The sequence below is a fragment of the Apus apus genome, chromosome 12 (assembly GCF_020740795.1).
Source record: "Apus apus isolate bApuApu2 chromosome 12, bApuApu2.pri.cur, whole genome shotgun sequence".
Taxonomy (NCBI): domain Eukaryota; kingdom Metazoa; phylum Chordata; class Aves; order Apodiformes; family Apodidae; genus Apus; species Apus apus.
Genome location: NC_067293.1, coordinates 14,735,690 through 14,752,495, shown reverse-complemented (window position 1 = coordinate 14,752,495; position 16,806 = coordinate 14,735,690). Strand labels below are relative to the sequence as shown.

Below are 16,806 nucleotides of genomic sequence, written 5' to 3'. Positions count from 1 at the left end.
AACTTACAGGATTCAGATATTAATTTGTTATACTCAGGTTCTCAGAATTTAAAAATGACAGTCTTCAAGTGGGAAGGTGGATGAGTCAGTTTCTGACTGTAAAGAAAAGTCAAGGGAAGGAAAGCTCTCAAAGGCACACTTTTTCTTCCTACGTTTAGTATCTCAGAGTCCCCATTAGAAAAGACTAAGGATCCCTACTTGCCATTCCCAGACAAGTGTTATGTTGCCCATGTATGTGTATTCAACAAGTTGGGGATTCCAGCCTACTGTGTGATACCTCTGTTAGCAGTTAGTACATTCTATACCTACTATTTGCCTTGTTGTTCTAAGGGAAATAGAGCTTTTGTTTGTAGCACCTTGATAAAATACAGCAGAGGAAGAAAGGCAGTTTTGTTGTTCTGAAATGTCTATTTCAGTCTCAGTGATGCAGTGCTCAAATAAACTATAGCACATTTAATGAGCAGTTGAAGACAGAGATGCATGTACTAGGCACAGCAGGGAGAAGGATTGTGTAAAAAGTCTAATTAGCATGAAATATGAATACATTCATGAAGTAGTCTTGATCTATAATGCTCTTACAGAGAAGATTTTTTTCTATGAATTTGACAAAAAAGAAATTCAGAAGTTGAATTGGAAAAAAAAGTGTTGAACTGAAAAAAGAAGTGGGATTTGTTTTTTTAAAGAAAAATCCGTATTCGTGGTATACAACACATTATGTATTAACAGGTAAAAAGATTAGATTGAAAAGAAAGCTCTCTCAAAAGATGTTCCTCTTCAAGTACTTTTTTCAGCTTTTTTCCTTCCCCCCCCCCCGCCCCGGGATTTTGAGTTAGGTACTAGACACATCTATTTAATATTAAGTTAGCTGGTCAAAACATGATTAAATGGCCCGTTCTATGGATTTCACAGCAGCTGTTTGTTAAATAATCTGTTAGTTATCTGTTGCAAAAATGTCCTTAAAATGTGGGTTATCTTTCTTGAATAATAATTTATATCTGTATTTGTACGCTTGTCTCTTCTAGGTCTGTGTTCTATAATTCTATGCAGGATAGTTTTTAAACTGTGTGTTTTGTCTTCTGATGTATTATTTGTAGCTGGTTTTTCTGTGAACTTTCTCTATACTGAGAAAGGAAGCTGCCTGTCTAGCTACTGCTGGAAAGCTGTGTGTTGTAATGCAGGTTCTTCAGCTGAAGCAAAGCCATGCAGTAGGCTGTGAGTTTGTGACCCAAGGGAAGGTGGAAGGGGGAAAAAATAGAAAAGTCTGGAGGAAAGGATGGAAAACAGATCAGTTACTTACCAGGAAAGTTTGTGCTGTTAAATAGACTATGCACCTGGATTTTAATAATTTGAAAGCTTCCAGCAGAGTTTCTGGAATAGCAGTGTGATTGTTTAAATAAATAAAAACCTACCATAAACAAAGACATAGTTAAAAGCAAAATTTATGGCCTTACTTGTAAAATAATTTTTCTAAGTCTGTATTAAAGAGGTGGTCCCTCCATCTTTCAGCAGAACCATAGGTAGTACATACTGTGTTATTTCCTAAATGTATTTTCTCTCAGATTTTTCCTATATGAAGTACAATGGGGTGTGTTTTTCTGTAAAAGTGTAAACTGAAAAAATGGGATTTGATTCACAGTCTAGTTCCAGTTGTGTCGTGCTGACCTGCAAGGAGGTATTTACAACTGCTCTCCTCCCCATGCCTGTTGGCTTTATGTGCAAATTGGTTTTTCTTCTTTTTGTACTGACCAAAAAAACTAGAAATTAATCCTTATCTCCTTTTGAGATTGCAACTTTCTGATTGCTAGTTTTTTTAACTGTACTGCTATTAGGAGATGCTTTGAACAGAGTTTTTGCCATTGTATGAATTTCTGCCATATATACAGAGTAAAGATAGACCTGTTATCTAAATGAATTCAGGTTCTTTGCAGAAAGAAACATTAAAGATCTATCTAAAGGATTAAAAGGTAACAATCATGCTATTAAGCTTCTGCATTCATTGAAAAATTGAAAATACTAGGTACATGTGCATTAACACAGATTAAAAGCTGATTGTTTTGTTGAGCTAATGAATTACTTGTTAATGATGTCTAAAGATGTAGAATTTACATTTTTGCATATAAGCCAAATGTGTGTTTTTTGCAGTTGTGGGACGCAGAAACTTTTCTGACACTTAATTCTTTCAGATAACTTGTTCTATTCTGCAAGGTGAGAATATAATTATTTTGGAATGCTAATACAGAATAATTTCCCAATGTGAAGAGGCAAGTAAATAAGACATTTGTGGCCTAAAGGCTTTCTTAAAGCAAAAACCCCACATGATAAATGGATTGATTATTACATTCCCAATGGTAGTGCAGGTGGCATAAGTTTTTGACAATTTTTGCATTTAACACATTTGGATCATAAGTGCTGAGATGTTGCTGCTTTAATTAATTGTTTTAGCCGAATTTTGCTTATGTTGATAATAGAAAGGTGAGCAGTGCATAGGTTTCATCTGCTAAATTTAGACTACACTGTGGATTCTGTACACGTATATGCTTAAAATGTGCTGAGGTGAATAGTGAAACCTGACTGTTGGTGAAGGTGAGACTGGTAGCTGTGTCTTTCAGGACTATTTTTAGTCTGCTATAGTGAAGGTGGCTTAATTTAGTACTTTGGTAGGTCCCCTAGGACTAATCCTGTAATGTGGAAGCAATTTATCTTTTACCTCTTGAAGGCAGTTAATCATTGCACATGCTTTCAGTGAGCACCTGGGTGTTTTCAACACGCTTTGATATATTTGGACCCCAAGAAAGCTTCTTCAAGGTAAATCTGTTAGAAGCCAGTGATAACATATACAACCATACAGTGTTGGCTTCAGGGTGGTTAATCCTGGTATTTTGTCTTCAGCAGGTGACTAAGAGCAGATGCTTAGCAGAGGACTAAATGTGTTAATATATATTAAATGTTTGTCTTTTATGTACATAGAATAAGCTACATAGTGATACTTCCCAGCTTCCAACAGCTGACAGTTTTTTCTAATCCAGAGGTCACATCTCTATACTTAGCAAATCTTCAGAGAACTCACTTTTAGCATTCATGCCTAGTGACATTTTTTCTCTATTCCAAACAAATGTGTAGTTTTCCAGTGATTTAATCCTGCTGCTTGTTAATAGTCCTGGTTTGTTTCCTCCTTTTTCTGTCATTGTCAGTAATTCATCATTTGGTGATAGCAATTAGATAATCAGTTTCTCTAACCCAGTTATTTGGAGACAACCTCACCATTTTGGTTTTCTTAGTATGAAATCATCAAATGCCATTTGTTTTTCACAGAGCTCCGTCATGATGCCAGAAACCTTGCACTGTCACAGTGTCTTGAAACTCTTGGGATGACCTTAGTTAGAGTGATCATTAGTCAGAATGATTGTAATGTGGAAAGATGCAACACATCTTCCTTGTGACACCGTGTGGTGTGGCAGTTCCTGCTCCATGCTGGAACAGCCACTGTTGACTGATCTGTCTGGTTAAAACTGCAAGGAATTCTGATCTAAAGGTTGCAATAGCTTGTGTTCTTCTCACTGACATAGCAAAAATGTTTGCGCATGTGTATGCTTGTTATAGATTACATGCAGCTAATTAGATTTATTTGGTACTGCCCACCACAAGACCACAATTTCAAATATTTGTTTATGGAAAACTACTTTCTCAACATGTAATAAATAAAGATAAAAGCTGCTATTCATATTTATCAACTATCAAAGCTGTCATACCAGTCAGTTCCACGTGGCACTGCTTACTGGTTATAGAACTTAATGGAATCGACAAAACCAGATAATTTCCCAATTATTTTTAGTATTATCCTTTTCCCCTGTGAAGTTATACTTTAGACCTGATGCTTATGAAAGCATCCCTTTGAGTTATGCTGACTTGATAAATCCATAAATACCAGCTAATTACCAATTTTTTAAAACGATCAGTTAGTAGGAGAACAGAATTCTTTTTATTAACATTAGATCAAATTTAGTAAGTATTAAATAAATAAAAATATAACTGAATTTTACAATGTAGACCAATATATAACCAGGACGTACCACATGACACTAAAAAAACTACAGTAGATCTTGAAGGTAAATAAGCTGAGCGTTTGAGGATTTAGATACATACAAGTGAAACAGTGTGTCATGCATGCTTGCTTAAAATCTTGATTGTGGAGAAATACTTAAAAAAGGAAGAGTTTATTGGAATATGCATTTGGAAATGTGTATTTTACTTAGTGTTTAAATATTTAGCCTGGAGCTTTATATGTCAAATATCACAGTGAAAGAAGGAAGGAAATCCATGTAGCGTTTCATTTTTACTACAATTTTGGTCTGTTTCCTCAAACACCAATATCCATGGAACTTGACTGTATAAAGGGGGGTTTAGATCTTGGAATCTTTTTTCCGTAGAATGGTTTGAGTTGGAAGGCACCTTAAAGATCATCTAGTTCCAACCCCTCTGTATGGGCAGGGACACCTCCCACTAGATCAGGTTGCTCCAAGCCCCATCCAGCCTGCCCTTGAACACTTCCAAGGATGGGGCAGCCACAGCTTCCCAGATCAACCTGTGCCAGTGTCTCACCACCCTCACACTGTATTTCTTCCTCATGTCTAACATAAAGCTACTCTCTTTTAGCTTCATTATTTCTAAAATTGCTTTGGAAAATGTGATTCCTTTGTGTCTTTCTTTGGGAAAAATGAAGCTTTTAAAAACCATGTCAAGAGCAACAATAACCAAACTATTCGTATAAAGTATTTTTATTTACTAGGCTTGTCATAGTAGTAACAGAAAGTAAGTTTATTAAAATCTTGATAGTGTATGATAGCAGTTTTCTGCCCTTTTCTTTTACCTTGAGTTTTGGGTTTTTTTTGGTCTGAATCTTGATGTTCTTTCAGTTTTGGGGCTTGTATGGGTAACAGGTGTACCAGTGAGCTATGATAGTTTTTCAGATTCTATCCCGTTTGCAGTTCTGAGGTGATGATGACCTGATATCAGAGGAAAAAATATAACTGGGACATGCAACTGTCTAAATTAGAAATACCATTATAGGCTACATTTTATTTTTATAAGCAGATTTCTTCTTTGACCCACATAAAGACTTAAAATTGCACTTCTAATTGCATAGACTGATGTTTTTATGCCTTAGTCAAATAGTAATATATAGGCAGCAAAGACATGTCATGGCTCACCAAGGAGAAGCATGTCTTTGGAGCAAGAGCCAGCACGTTCAGGTTAAGTATTGCAGATGATGAATCAGTGGCAGAAGCAAAAGAAGTGGGGTGGACAGCCCTGAGGCTTTATTATATTTATCCATATTTATATGGATAAATGTCCATGGAGGGAATGAGAGAGGACAAGGTTACTAGCTTTTATTCCAGCTTCTTACAGCACATGGTACAACACAGTTAAGTAGGCCCATGGAGGATATTTTCAGTTTAACCATTGTTTGCCTGCTGTTGCTTGATTTCTAATGTTCAGTACTCGCCTGTCTTTCTGGGATGAATTGTTAATATTTGCTTAGGGTCTTTCAACACAAGCAGCATCTTTTTCATTCATCTTTAGCAGGGTAAGTAGAAGGGGGCAAAATCAGTTGTGTGTGGCTTTGTTTTTTTAAGACAAAAATATTTGTGGCCCAGACATCTACTTGATTTCAAGATGCTGAAAAAAGCTGAAAGCAACTGAGATATGGAGTGGTTAATTAAGTACACTTTAACTGTAAAACTTTACTGCACAAGTTCCTGATGCAGATTTTCAAATTGCACTTGAAAATTAGAGCAATTACAACCATTTTAGGGCAATTTGAATAGAACAAGAAATGTTTCTTATAGTCATTAAATGTGGAGGTCAAATATAATATCAATCAACTTTACTATAAGAACAAATAATAAGAATATAGATCCCCTGTTATTTTTGGACAAAAGTTGTTTGCAGAACTAAGTAATGATTTTTTTTTTTTCCCATAGATCATAATCTGTTGGGTAGATGCCACTTTCTTCAGCTTGATTACATTAATTAGGCAAAAAAAAAAAAGAGATTGTGAGAGGTTCCATGTTTTTTCCCCCTGTGTTTTTTTTTTTTATCTTGAAAGCTCAAACTAAGGTCTACTTGGACAACAATTGCTTGCTTTCTTTGTAAGAAGGTTGTTTTCTTTTTTTTATATATATTTAGATGCTGTACAGATATTTAGCTCTTCTGATTGTAGAAAGGACAGTCTGACAGCAGGAGTGCTTGATTAATTTTGCTTCAGGAATTGATAACTGAGTGATTTTAGGTGAACTGCAGAATGCCAAGTGGCATTGGGAGTAAACAGGAGATCACAGCTGCTGACTGAATTGACAAGAGGGTGTGGCTAGAAGCTGATAGTGCTCTGGCATTTATCTCCAGATGTTTGGAGAAGTGGTTTGCTCTTTATTGAAGTTTAAGACCAAATGATAGTGTGGAGACTGTACATGGATATGGATACCAAACCACTTTAATCTGAGTTGACATAGTTAAAAATTTCATGATGTAAACGTTCTGCAGGAGACATGATGTGGTTCATAGGAGAAGCTGTGGCTTCAGCTGTGGGAACCATGGCATCTACCAGAGTCTTTTCTCTGGGATCCATTGAATAGTCTCTAGTTTCATTGGTTATAGGATTGGGTAGAGAATACCTGCTTGGTCACTGGTCTATTTAGCTTGCACCATCGTTTTCTGACTTGCTGGTGTTGTCAGGGCTCTGCTTGCTCAGGATGCTTCTCTACACATTTGCACTTGTTGATGATCAACAGGTTGTTTACATAGTTTGACTATCTGTTTCCTTGGGTGTCCAGAACTTGCCCAAGTTCATTCTGCTGTCTGGAACAAGAGGTTTGTCATATTTCGTCTAATTTCCTGAATGAAGGTTGGTGGAAGTTCGCAGGCTTGTGCTAACTAGGCCTGAGTGGTGTGAACTGCTGCACTGTGTCACTGAGTGTGGAAAGTACGGGGTTAGACAAATGGGAAGGCTCAGTATATTGGTGAGGGGAGAGAACAACAAGTGCACATTGGAGAATACCCTGTGTTTGATATTCCTTCCTCTCCTCCTTTCTTGGACTTTTGTTTCCATTGTGTTGGGTGCCTCTAGAGGTAACACAGAAATAGAGGAACTGTTAGTACCTTCCCAGTATAATGAATTTAGCCAGGCTTAAAGAAGTTTTATTCTGTTGCAGTAGAACTTACATGTTGTGCTACAAAATCTTTCAGTGGCATTCCTAGCTACTTATTTCACATGGGTTTTCTTTTGAGTGAACTTCTCCATATAGTTAATAGTTTGAGCTGTTCATGCTACTGCATGGATAGTCTACTTCCTTGTAGCTGTATGTACAGTTGTTTTTTTTTTGCTGTTTGTTTGTTTTTCCTCCTAGCAATCATTTTTTCTTCTAGATTTACTTTTTCCACCGAATACTAGCAAATGCAATTGTTAAGCCACTTGGCAGATGGAAATAAGGTGAAATTACTCATTCATTTCCCATGACAATATAAGGGCATTTGTTCACTGTGGGTGCAGACTTGATAGAAACTGGAGATTAAAGGTTCAGGTTTGGATAGGCTGAATTTCACCTAAATCTCTGCTTTCTCCACACTGTAATTCAGTGTTCTCCTTTTTGTCTCCCTTTAGTTTTCAGCCTCATCATATTAATGACTGACAGTTTTTCTGTCAATTATTTAATAAAATTATTCACTGCCTATTTCAAAAAAGAAAGGAGGTTAATATGAACTGGACATTGCAACTCAGAGTAAAATGCTTTAACAGCGACAATAGCATTAAATAAAGTTGTATGCATTTCTAAGAATTTGTTATGAGGACTTTTAATGCCATTCAGTAGCTACGTTAACAAGTGTAGAATGGTAACTTTCAAGAGCCATGTGTGCTAAGTTTTTTTTCTGCAAGAAGTACTGGTGGTAGAATGTTCTTAGAAATTATATCTCTGAAGTATATAAACATGTTTGTGTTTGTTCTTTGCCATGATTATTGTTAGCCTTGTTTAATGTAATTTCAAATTAAATAACATTTTGTATAGCATTGTCATTAAACCCTGAATGGGTTTCAGGAAATGCACTTTCAGTGGGATTAGTAGTTCCCAGCAGAAGGTATCACTATAGGTACAACACTTGAGCAGCACGTGCATTGCATAATGTAAGGTAAATGGAAAACAATCCCTTGCAGCATGTTGCATCAGCTTTTTTCCTTCAATGCTGGTAAACAAATGTGTTGTTATTAACAAAATAGAACTCTAAATTGAAAAGGAAAAAAAAAATAGGTTGTGTAATGCAGGCATTGACACCTGTGTTTTCTGGTCTTCAAAGAGACTTTGGTGCCTGCCAGTATGCCAAAACTCCCTTTTTGTTTTCCTTTTTTTTTTTTTCTTTATTATGTTGGCTCTTCCTCTTTCCCTCTCTTGTTTGCTTGAGGAAGACAGTAAAGAAAAGTCAACCAAAACTTTTTGTAGGTGTAACCAGTGTGTGGTAATGATGCATTAGTGGGTATTTTGGTGATCTGAAATATAAGAGGAAAACTCAACAGGCCCTTTGCAATCTGCACTGTACTCTGCTGGTACATAGCTTCTTTAATGTGGTGACAAACTACTTGGGCTTCTCTACTTGCAAGGGAGTTATTTGTCACGTTAGCAGAGAGTGCTTTGCTAGAGTACATGGATAGGCTTAACCACTTATTGGAGGGTTCTGCCACCATTCCAGGGCTGTTAATGTGAACAACTGACATAAACTTGATTAGTGAGTATGTTCTGGGAAGTGAAACTCGTGAGTCATATATTTGGAAGGCTGAATTTGGATCAAGCCTCCTTTAAGGTGGGAAAAAGCTGATTATGTTCTGCAATAGAAGAGGAAAACTTACGCAAGGTTCTCAGAGGGGGATGGCTAGCTCATCAGGGAGTTGGGTGGGAGATGGATCCTGTGGAATAAAGCTTCAGACTTGGAGAGCAGACCTGTTTCTTGCAGTATCAGACTGATTTTTCATCTTGCCTTTTTAGCTAACCTGTGTTGATTGCTATAAAATCCTTTTTTAGTCTCTTCCTCTGGTTCTGTGGCATCAAACAAAAAGATGTCATCTTTAAACAGGCACTCTTGAAGGGAGTACCTGGGAAAGGCTTGGGAGGTTGGTCAGCAATAGTATACAGATTCTGAAATCTATCAATTATCTTTTATTTATGTAATTATTTTTTAAAATTCATAACCCCTAGAGTCCAGTCTGGGGGAGAGAGCCACTAATAGAAGAGGGAAAAGCAGGGCTTTTGATGCTCCCTGATGCTTCATGTAATCTTAAGCATGGATGAAATTGTGTTGGAGAAATTAGAATAATTTAATAACTCTGCCTGTGAGTCCTAAGTTGGTAAGGCTGGTGTTAATGCTGGACTGTGACTTGAGTGCAGTCTCATAAGCATCTGATTGGAGTATTTCTCCATGCTTTCTGTGAACTGGCATAAAGGTAACTTAGTGTTTGTAGTTTCATGCTTGAAAAGATAAGAACCTTTGGAAAGACCATGGTCTTTTTCAAATGGAAAAGTTTTAAGATTTATAACATGGATGATTTATAAGTGGTGGTGTTACAGTTCTTCAGTTCTTACCTGCTTAAGCAGGTAAGAGTAGCCATGGTTTGTTATGTCAGTGTGTGTTCTTTTGTGTTCTAAATGTGGTTACTAGTTTCCCAGCTGCTAAGGGAATGTGATCTGGGAAGAGGTGAGAAAGGATAATAGTAAAAGTTGGTTGGTTCCCCTGTATGGGCAGAGGTTACCCCTGTGAATTCTGACTCGGCCCATCCAGTATGTGTGTTTCTTTCTATAAAATATTGTACCTTAAAAACTCAACCCCCAAAACCGCTTTTCCTGTTTTAATTCTGTAGTAGCTGAGTAAGTTCATGCATTTTTTGAGTTGGGCTCATCTAACAGCTTTGCTCTTGAACTCTTGCTCACAGAGGTGTTTCTCTCACTTGCTGTGTCTGATCAGGTGTATGTGAATTAACATTGTAGGAAAGTAGTTACCTTTGTGTGGAGTGACAATTGGCAACAACATTTGTTTCTCTAGTTTTCTTTTACTACATACTATTTTTGTTACCTCTGCAGTTTTGCAAGCCACAGGACTGAAATGATTACACACTGAGATGTGTGTGCATAATCTTAGTTTGGTACAGACCAAGTTGGTCTTCAGTGTTCACAACAATTATGAGTTTAGTACACGGTGAGTGGATTGTGAGGGTGTGTGTTGTTCAAAACTTTGAAGACCGAATCATGTATGGAAATCTGGAGGGTTTAATTCTCAAACAGATCAAGTTTGGAATAGGTCACTCATCCTCTTGAATCAATTCCCGCACCTGTTTCAACTAATACAAATTTAGGCTTTTCAATAGCTTTGGTTCATGTAACAGAACTCAATGTTTATTGCCTTCTCATGGGACAACTGATTTTTAACTTTTGGGGTGCATTTTCTTTGTTTTGTTGAGCATCTGGTTTTATTTCCTTGTTTAATTGAGAACAATTATTCATGAGGGTGTGATTATTTCTTGGAGTGTCACTTCAGGATTTTCAATGGCAGTTCATTATACTGAAGGGGTCAGGGCTGGTAGGAATTTTCAGTATTTGTGTGTTATCAAGTTGATGTGTGTCTCTGTCCTTTTACAAATAGGAAGCAAGCTGGTCATATTACATAGTTAGGCTTGCAGAATAATGACAGGGCAAGGGGAGAGCAAGCAGTGCATGTTGTCTTCTGTTTTAGCTTTTTCTGCTTTAGATTTTTAGAGGTAGCTGAGGATGCAGGAACTGTCTCGTACTAGCTTAGATGATGCTGTTATGAAAATGCCCAAGGTAAACTAATTATTGAAGTGGTATAAACCTCATAGAATTATTTTATGCTAGATGTTTTCCTACTGGTGATGTGCATAAAGAGAATTTTATTTTTTTTTTCTGTTTTGTGAAATATTAAAACTGAGGTTTTGGTGTTATTCTTCTTGCTAAAAATTAGCCTACTTTCTTAGGAGCTACCTGTTATGAAACCCATGCTGATGAAATTAGTACAGCAAAAAAAAAAAAAAAATGCTCAGAGAGAAAAGGCATAGTGTGATTAAAACTTCCTCTTATTTTGACTTTCAAGTTTTTCCGTTACTTTTGAAGGACATAAAATGTTCATTAAGTTTAATTAATGTTAAGCACATTAAGTTTCTATTCCTTCAGTGCCAAATATGTTCTCTGATATTTAAAACAAAATCTATCCTTGTTGATGGGTTTACTTAATTAATACTTTAGGAAATTCTGAGGAAATGAAGTATGTTAAGTTATGCAAAAAATCAGCATATATTTTAAGTATTTCAATACCATGTTACTTTCTCTGTAATTTTAAGTACTGAATATAATGCTAGCAATCCTTGCTAATTAAAAATAAATCAATTTAAAATATATGTTATTTTCTTATTGATTTCATTCTTTACCAGTGGCAACACAAATAAATAATAAGACCTACCTTTGTGTAGTATGATTTATCTTATTTATCTTCTTGGTTTAGAATTAAGAACTTCAAATGTTATTTGAGTTGTTAATGTGTCAACAGAGGGCACTCATGTGCTTTGAGGTAGCACCAAACCACTGTATTTTAAAAAGTGCTTGGAATAAACTGGAGCTGAAGATAATAAATTTAGTGGGTTAAAATGTATAAATATAATTTGATAGTGCTTAGGAAAATTGGTCAATGTCATATAAACATTTTTATTTAGTGTTCCGCCTAAGTTGTAAATTTGCAGTGTTTCTTTGTACATTTTACAGGACGTTGAGACAGTGCTTAGATTTTGCCTTGAGCTGATTCCAGTAGATGCATTACTGTGGCTTTTTAGCTGAGTTGTTGTTTGTTGCTTAAGATGGAACAGTTGTAATAATGAATCAAAATTAATAAATCCATTCTTTCCAGCTAAAAAGGCAGTAGAAGATTCAGAAGAAAAGAAGACAGTTCAGTCGAAGAAAAGGATCAAAGAATTAAGAATTTTGGATGGAAAAACTGCACAAAATTTATGTAAGTGATGTCAAATACATTTGTTGAATATATAATTACCATGTACACACATGGCTGTTCTTCAGTGTTCTTTTTGTTTACAGGTGCAATATTCTTTTCCTAAAACTGGCTAATGTGAACATTAGTTGAGAAGTGTTTTAAATACATATTATTTGATCCACTATACAACTTGGGAAAACTTAAAAAAAAATAACATGGAAAAATGGTGTAGACTCAGATGTTAACGAACTATATTGTTTTGTAACAAAAAATTGAGTCTTTCATTAATTGCTTCAGACTGGAAGTGTGATTAAATGATAATCACTTGTTCAGAGAAAGCACAGTGTTGTTAGGTTTTGTGGTTTGGGGTTGAGAGGCCATTCCTCATGATTCCTCCTGGTTAGAGCAATGGAAAAATATAGCTTGAATCTTCAAGTTTTAAAAATAAGGGTGAAGGAAAATCAGCCATAGTACTTAGGTTGAATACCTAACTACTTTATTACTTTATTAAAACGATATGCTGATCCATCTGTGCTAGGAATAATTTGTAGTTTACTGAATGGGGCTCTGTTGACATGGTATAACATTCAGAGTTAAAATTGATTTGATAACTTAATTTCTGAAGGGTATGCAATATACACTGTCTCTCGTGTTAGTTTGTTACCCTAAAAAACAGTAGAGTTAGGGTATTTATTTATTTTTTTGTCTTTGCCCAGTTCCTTAAGGTTGTTACCAGCAAGAGGCTTGCTAGGCCCTTTGCTTTCTCATGGGAATCTTTCCACTCCAGGCCTGGGCCTGCAAAACTGAGAGACAAAAGCAATTGAATCATAGAGGGAAACCAAGGCAGGCATATAGAGAGATGGAGTGTCCTGCTACACTTAGTCTTTTGACATGGAGTTTTATCTAGATGTTGTGCAGATACCATTCAGCTAATTGTAAATGCAGTACAGCTATTCATACATGGTTACGAAAGGAAAAAATAATAAAGCCTTCTAGTGGCTAAAGTCTTTTTAAGTACTAATGCAGATGTTGCCATTCACAAAAACAGGATTTTATTGCTAGAAATAAGTAACTGCTAGAGAGCAATTGAGGCAGAGTAAACAGTTCAGTATTGTCATAATTTCATCTCTTAGAAACTCATCATTAGCCCAATGGCAATAGTGTGCCTCATCTAGCATTTGTTTTACATAGAAAAATTCCTAGTTGTGAATATCTTCATTTGGATCAAGATGAATTTTCAGTTGCCAGAAATTAAGTTTGCTGCTTTAGATCTATCTTTTCTTACCTTTTTGATTCTAATTATTTGTTGTTGAATTTCAGCAATATTTTTGGGTTCTTTCCGTTTGCCTTATGAAGAAATAAAAAATATCATTTTAGAGGTTGATGAAGAGAAGCTGAGTGAATCCTTGATTCAGGTATGTGAAAATATCTCTGGTTTTATTTAGAGCTTGTTTTCAATGTCAAAAGGTTGCAAAGGGTTAAGAATTCAAATATAAGAGTAGCATAGAGTGTCCTGGATATCAGCTACAAATGTATCAATTGTGCTTACTGTTTTGTTCATTTCACTTCTACTTTTCAGTACTGTCACACATACCAGTAAAACTGTTCTCAAAAGACACTTAACAAAACTGCTTCTGAATCTGTTGTTTTATGAATTTTCCCTTTCTGGAGGAAGCGTCTGAAAATTCCAGATTTTCAGTTTTGAAGACAAGCATTTATCAGTTTTCAGCTGCTGGGTAATGAAGTTTCATCAGGCTTCTTTTGGAAGCAACTGTTTGTCACTAGTGATAACCCCTGAATGTTTCAGGTTACTGCTACAACCCCAAAACCTGTAAATCTAACCTGGTCTCCAGCTGGTCTGGGCTTATTTTGAACCTAAAATCTGTCAGCTGGAAGAAAGAAAGAGTGCAGCTTCTTTTTATCCCTGTCTGATTTCCTCACAGTAGGAGCAGAGCTCTTGTGTACACTGCCTCATTATCTCCAGGGAGTGCAACAGAGATACATACAAACCGAAAATGTTCTACAGATGTAGCAAACCAATGATATTGGTGTTAAATTGGTTTAGTTTAAACTCATGCACAGATTCAGATTCCATCTGACACAACAGGCCTCACTTTATCCCTCCATCCTTCTCTATCTCCTGCTTGCACCTCTGTCCCATTCCCCTCAAGGCTTTTAAAATTAATTTCTTCTTCCTTTCTTGGACCTGAAGAATGGTTATTCCAGGGATACAGGACTAAACTGAGTTGCCTGGTCTTTTCCTAGTTACTTATATAATTCACAACTTCAAATTTGAACATAAATTATTTTCAATAAAATCACTATGCTGCATTAAGTACAGTGTAAATGGAATTAAATGTATCAAATTAAATTTGTCCTTTTCTGCAGTTATTTTTGTCACCAAGGCCCTTTTTATTTTCTTGAGGCTCTAAAGGAAGGACTGCTGTTTTCTAATACACCTGCAACTACTCCGCTCAACAGCACTTCCTAGTGTTGTATTTTCTTAGTGTCATATTCTGAGACTTACACTGCCTAATGTGTTTTGATGTCCAGAATTCTCATTTATGTTTCATTTGGGAAATCCTTGAATAATGGCAAACTGATGTTCCTTCATTTGCTTGGAAGCTATTTTCAGTCTGATTTAAGCTGATGTGTTTCACAATGGTGTCCTGCTTCACACCATGTGGATGTGAAATTGATTAGCATTTCTAATATGTGTTTACATGGCTAAAAATAGTATATTCGACTGAGTATCCTTCTCACAAGAAGCTTATGCACGTGATCCATAGTGCTTGGAAATAAGTAATAAATGCTACGTTTGTTTATTGATCAGGGATATCAGATCATTTGAGTGAGAAGCATTGAGTGAGGATTAGTAGAAGAAAAAATCAACAGGGAGGAAGAAACCTCCACCTTGAATATCTCAATCGCAGAATTGTTTGATATCGGGGTAGTTACCTCTACAACAAGTGTAGAGATTCCTCAAGACCTGGATTAATAGAAATAGGATGCAGTATCTATAGGTCATGAAGTATAAGGTCATGCTCTTACATGGTAATTGTAAAATGCTGGAAGCTAATGTTGTAATGGTTGCTTATCAGTTGGAAATGACTGAGAAGTGATAGCGAGTCTCTGCTCACCAGGACAAGTGTGGCTACCAGAGGGGTGCAGGTGTCTGTGGAGCAGCTGAGCCCTCACCCAGCCCCAGCCACTTGCCCTGCACAAGTAGTTGGGGCAGAGGGCACAGATTGCCTCTTTTCTACCTACAGAATGAGAAACAGAGACAGCCACCAAGCTGCACAAGCACTGCTCAGTAGCAGCTGAAACACTGTGTTGGCAACACTGTTTTTGTCCCAAGTCAAAGCAGCATCTTATGGGCTGTCCTGAAGAAAATTAACTTCATCCCAGCCAGACCCAGCACACCATAAGAAAAGGCAAATGGGTTTGCAAGGTGTATCAGGTCAAGTTTTTCCACTGGAGGGAATAATTATTATGCTTTTGAATAATGCACTTCTAAGACTTTCTCTAAAATACTTGATACATTTGAGAAAAATGAATTGAAAATGGAGAAGCTGAACTTAAAAACTACTGAAGATGATTGAGGGATGGAGAAGCAGTCTACAGAAGGAAGCTAGAAAAGATTGGCTTGATTAGATTAGCAATATACATAGCTGAGAGGGGATATGACTACATTATAACTATATAGGGAGATGAGTGATGTGCATAAGGACCAGGGAGAAAAATGAAGTTGCATAAGTAAAAGGCAATATTAACACCAGAATAAATGTATATGAATTCATCATGAATGCAACTATCTAGGAACTTGGCTGCCTGTAACCTTCAAAAACCTGAGGCTTTAGAGATTGGTCCATTTCTAAAGGGAATGGTGTGGCAGAGTTACTTCTAGTAACAGGGAGGTTTAGCTGATAACCCAGAAGAGCTTCCTTCTGTGTTTCTAAACATATTCTTAGAAATGTATTTGGGACAATGGACTGTATCATCTATTTCATGTTCAGTCTTTTCTGGTTTATTTTTAGTCAAATTTTCAGACAGAGTTACTAACTCATTTGCCAGTTTAACAGTTTTCAGTAGTACTGATTGGAAAAATTTGACAGAACAAACCTTGCTTTCTTTCATGCTTAGCAAAACTTGCATGTTAAGAAAAACAAATGTAGAAACTGCTTTGTTCTAAGAGTCAAAGTAGTGAGAGCTAAATTGGTATAACAGAACTGAGCATATATTAGTTGTGCTTCTCAAGTCCTTATTTCTGGCTGCTGTTCAGACTTATATTTTAATACTTAAATTAATTGGATTGATCAGTTTGAGTACATAGTAGACTATATGCTATTGTAACTTCCTTGAGGGGGGAAAAAATACTTTCAGTTCCCAGTGTGTCTTTGAGAGAGTTAAGATCTTGTGAACTTAAGAATTGTCAAACACTGTGCTTAGGACATTGACATTGTGACTTTGAGGAGTGAATGATAGTTTCAGCCTCTTAATGACAGCCTTAGATTTCTACCTCTTTTTGTGTTTATATCAATCAGTTTTATTTACCCTATTTTTATTTAAACCCACATAATCATTAATACAGTATGAAACTCTGTTTCCCAAAGTACTGACAAGGATTTGAGTGTGTGATCAGTGAATGCTTTAGCTTCATTGTCAGTTACTCACTATGTCTATATAGAAACATGACTGGGCTGCAGAGCTAGTAGAGCCAAACTTCTCCTCTTAGAAGCAGAGGGTAAAATAGGATGATGTGTTAGCTCTAGATCC

The 16,806-nt window shown here is 36.4% G+C and overlaps 1 protein-coding gene across 5 annotated transcripts in view; it reads left to right on the top strand.

Annotated features, from left to right (window-relative positions):
- Positions 1–16,806, top strand: part of DIAPH2 (diaphanous related formin 2) — a 213,838-nt gene that overhangs the window by 65,802 nt on the left and 131,230 nt on the right. For all 5 annotated transcript variants that reach the window (XM_051629988.1, XM_051629986.1, XM_051629989.1 and 2 more), the window contains 2 exons: positions 11,950–12,051; positions 13,351–13,445. In XM_051629988.1, the coding sequence (XP_051485948.1) occupies positions 11,950–12,051; positions 13,351–13,445 (197 nt within the window). The remainder of the gene's footprint in view (positions 1–11,949; positions 12,052–13,350; positions 13,446–16,806) is intronic.